Here is a 4,740-nt window from a genome sequence, read left to right as displayed (position 1 = left end):
ATATATATATATACAAAGCAGCTACTATTAGCAGTAACATACATCTTTTAGAAAGAAAAATTGTTTTAAACTGTAGAAGAGCCACCCATCTGTAATCCCAGCACTCTGACAGGTTATGTTTCAGTCTAGCCTTGGCAACTCAGCAATTGAGCAAGACCCTATCTCAAAAATAAAAATTAAAAACAGCTGAGAGTGTATCTTAGTTATGTCTTAAATTCAATCTCCAATATCCCTCATAAGTGAGTACTTGACTATTATTCTGTGAATGCAAATAATGTTATAATTGTTAAGTAGAGTCAGTCAGTAATGTTTGAAATTTACAACATTTCGTAGCAAGATCATTAAATTCTTTTAAATAATTCAGATGTGTCAATCATTGTAAGAATTCAATGGCACTTTGGAAATCTTGACTAGTTTTTTTTTTGGTCTTAAAGTAACTAAAGAAAAACTGAGATAACTCTGTTCAAATTCATTAATTTCCATCCCATGGTTTCTTTCTTATATTTTAATACATTACCCAAGTTTCCTCTACGTGAAGAATGCCCTTTTGCTCGATTTTCTCTTCTTGCGCATCTCGTATTTCTCAGAGAACCTCTGTTTTTCAAAAGAGGTGGTTGTCTTCGCTTATTACCACTTTTAAAAGACCTTTTGTTGGCTTGTTCCACTTTAATTGTTTTTCCATTCAAAGACTAAAAAAAAAAATCAAGTATATTAGAAATAATGATCTGAGTATTTATTTGAATCATGATCAAATACAACTTTTTCTGGTGTCTTTTCTCCAGAAGAATGAGAATTAATATTTCCTACCTCTAAAGAGTCTTGTAATGCTGTTATCCCATAAAAACTGCTCCCATGAATTATATTTTTCTACAAGTATTTGCCTATTTTTAATGTCAAAATTACTACTATTAACACTTAATTCTATTATTTGGGGCTTTCTAGATTTCAATTGCCTTCAAGACTAAGAGCTACAATAAAATGTTCACAACATAAATTAGACTTAATGTATGTTACTTAATGTGGTGTTCATATCAATCATGCTTTTGAACAATTATGCGACAACATGGAGAACAATGGCTAAAGAATTTCAGTGAATGCAACATTACAGATCCTTAATTATATCAGAAAAATTCTAAAAATACTATTTTTTGCTGAATATGACTAGGATATTATTAAAACATGGTTACCTTCCCATTCATGTCTTTGAGAGCAGTTTTAGCATCGGCAGATCTTTCAAAGGTAACAAAAGCAAAGCCTCTGGACTGCTTGGTTTCCAAATTCTTTATCAAAACAACTATAATATATACATATATAAAGCGTTTTTAATTTACAGCATATATTACCAAACATTCAACTTTTGCTATTTTCAAAATAATCATTGCTTTTACAATTTCTCATATGGATACTTAATTTGATTTGATGGGAAAGAAACAAGATCAATTTCTTTAAAATAAACCCCCCCAAACCTTATTTAATCATAATACACTAAATAGCAACCACAGATAAATATCATCATTCTACTTTATTATACTTTGTATCCTAGCCAACAATAATTTATTACTTGCTTTAATTTTCCATAGTAGAAGCTTACAGAAACTTCTCACATACTGTAATAAATGACCACATTCCTAATAAGAAAAGTGAAAGGGCCTGGAATTTAGCTCAGTGGTGCCATCAATCTTGCAAACACAAGGTACTGAGTACAATCCTTAGCATCAAAGAAGAGAAAAGAAAAAAGATGCATGTTTCATGATAAACATTACGTTTTAGCTGTTCCAAAAATTATACTTCTTATTTAAAGTAAACACATACACACATAGAACGGTTTTAAGAGTTACCATCTATTATGGGTCCAAATGATCCAAAAGCTGCTTTCAGATTCTTTTCATTGGTTTCTTGGTTGAGGCCTCCTACAAACAATTTATCAGGACATCCAGCATCCATCCTTTTGCTGTAAGGGTTCAAAGGATCAACTTTCATTATAATACGTTTACAACTCATGAATTACCTTACACAGACTAATATCGTGTTATTTTTAAAGAAATAAAACATAACATGTTTGACCTAAAATATTCAATTTTTTTAATAATGTGATTTAAATTCTATGTAAAACTAAAGTAGAATTCTTTCAAATAAATTACTTTGAAGGCCACAGGAACTCAAACTCAAGACTTTGTTTTGCAAGGCAAGTGAGCTAAAGCAAGTGAGGATGTAGCACTGAACTAAATCCCTGGCCTTTTAAATAAATTCTTTTAAAATTAAAAAGTGTACATTTATAGGGAAGAGTATTATATGTAGAAATACATATGTGATATATTAATAATGAAATAATTAAAATATATCCACTATCTATTAGCCAATATCTCTTTTCACTATTTTCATCATGAAAACTTTCAAGAAACTTGTATTTTTCCAGAAACATGAAAATACACTATTTCTTGGTGAAACTGGAAATTATCGAAGGCTCTTCACAATAAGATACACGCTTAGCCTCCCCATCCTTTGTTTTTTTTGGTACCAGAGATCAAAGTCTGGTCTTTGCACTTGTGAGGCAGGCCACAAAACCACTGAGCTATATAAATCCTCTGCCCTCATTCTTTTTGAGATAGGATTCCAATAAGGGACTGCACTGCCTAGCTGGGCTCCAAGATGTGGTTTACACTAAAAATAACTTAAAGTAATAAAAAATTTAAGCAAATCAAAAAAATTTATACCCTATTTTTAATTTGCCTACATTTATTTTCATTTACCATAAAATTACTCCAAATTCTGTTACACACAAAATTTCTCCATTTAGCTTAACACTATTGTCAAAAATGTAAAATACATGTTAAAGTGACATCACAACAGCAAACAGAATTACAAACTGTGTCAAATTAAAACTGTCATAAATTTTATCCTATATTAAACTTTTTTAAGGTCTCACTATTTTCTGCACGCTGACCTAAAACTATGTGCGCAAAAAGTCCTCCAACTCGTCAACACTCCTGCCTCAACCTCTCAAGTGTGGGGCTTACAGACCAGCAACAACATGGGCGTCTTTCATCTTAAATGTTATTGCATAATAGTTAAACTGACATATTTAAACGCCACATTTTTATATTTATTTTAAAAGCACGGGCTCTTAAGATAGGAAACCAACAGTGGAAGCATTGAATCACAAAGTTTAGAAATCTCACCAATATTTTTCAGTTATAAGTCATCCCATAGAAGCACACCAACAAAGCTCTTAAGAGGAAAGAAGCACTCAAACACAAAATGGTGCCTCAATATTACACCAGACCATCCACTCTTCAACCGTGAGGAAAAAATCTAGGAACAGATAAGGACACTCAAAACATGACAAGACAGTCCATTTCCTTACAGCAACACAACATTTAACCGGCTTTTCCCACTCCAGAATCAACGTGCTCTAATATTGAGAGGAAACAAACAAACAAGCAAAAAAAAGACCTTGGTGTGTGGGGTCAGCCGAAGCCACAAGGCCGCTGGCACCGCTGCCATTCTTGAACCTCGAGAATGATAAAACCAAAAAACAGACAAAAGAGACACTCAAAACATATCCAAACGGTCCCTTCTATTACAAGAAAGCTGCTTTTAACCGGCTTTTACTCACTCCAAAATCAACACGCTCTAAGCTTGAGGAAAAAACAAACAAACAAAAAAACAGACATTAGGGATTGGGTCAACCATAGCTGCTCGCTGCTGCCACTGCCTGTGCCGCCATTCTCGAAACTCGAGGACACACAAAAAAAACGAGAAATGGACAAAAAGGACACTCCAAACATATTCAAACGGTCCCTTCTTGTACAAGAAAGCTGCTTTTAACCAGCTTTTACCCACCCCACAATTAACACACTCTAAGATTGGGGGGGCAGACATTGGGACCGGGTCGGCCATAGCCGTGCGTGTTGCCGCCACCACCTCCACTGCCATTCCCGAACCTCGAGGAGGAAAACAACCGAGAAATGGACAAACAGCACACTCAAAACGGACCCAAACAGTCCCTTCTCCTACAACAAAGCTACTTTTAACTGGCTTTTACCCATCCCAGAATCAACACGCTCTAAGCTTGAGCAAAAACAAAAACAAAAACAGACATTAGGGGTTGGGTGAACCATAGCCACGAGCGGTTCCACCAGCCACCGTCTCCGTCGCCATTGTCAAACCTACAGAACGAAGAAACCGAAAAACAGACCCAAACAGTCTCTTCTTCGACAAGAAAGCTGCTTTTAAACGGCTTTTACCCACCCCAGAATCAACACGCTCTAAGATAGAGGGGGGGAAAAAAATGGACGCTCGGGGCGGGGTCAGCTGTTGCCGCGCAAGCTGCCACCACCGTCTCCGCCGACATTGTCAAACCTAGAGAAGGAAAAAACCGAGAAACGCACAAACAGGACACTCAAAACGTACCCAAACGGTCCCTTCTCCAACAAGAAAGCTGCTTTTAAACGGCTTTTACCCACCCCAGAATCAACACGCTCTAAGCTTGAGGTGGAAAAAAAAATGGACGTTAGGGGCGGGGTCCGCGGTCGCGGCGCCCGACGCCGCCACCGTCTCCGCCGCTATTGTAAAACCTAGAGAACGAAAAAACCGAGAAACGCACAAACAGGACACTCAAAACGTACCCAAACGGTCCCTTCTCCAACAAGAAAGCTGCTTTTAAACGGCTTTTACCCACCCCAGAATCAACACGCTCTAAGCTTGAGGTGGAAAAAAAAATGGACGTTAGGGGCGGGG

At 36.5% G+C, this 4,740-nt stretch overlaps 1 protein-coding gene across 1 annotated transcript; it reads right to left on the bottom strand.

The window, feature by feature from the left end:
- Positions 1–517: 517 nt before the first annotated feature.
- Positions 518–4,508, bottom strand: LOC104858253 (RNA-binding motif protein, Y chromosome, family 1 member B-like; the record flags this gene model as incomplete). Its single annotated transcript, XM_010618338.1, has 4 exons — positions 4,414–4,508; positions 1,839–1,951; positions 1,188–1,294; positions 518–689 (listed from the first exon to the last, which is right to left on the bottom strand). Coding segments are annotated over exons 2-4 (385 nt in total), but the record flags the coding sequence as incomplete, so codon positions are not given.
- Positions 4,509–4,740: the final 232 nt, after the last annotated feature.

Source organism: Fukomys damarensis, unplaced genomic scaffold (genome assembly GCF_012274545.1).
Source record: "Fukomys damarensis isolate Sample0158 unplaced genomic scaffold, DMR_v1.0_HiC HiC_scaffold_20439, whole genome shotgun sequence".
Classification (NCBI taxonomy): Eukaryota; Metazoa; Chordata; class Mammalia; order Rodentia; family Bathyergidae; genus Fukomys; species Fukomys damarensis.
Note: the sequence above shows the minus strand (reverse complement) of the source record. Positions and strands in the feature narration are given on the sequence as shown.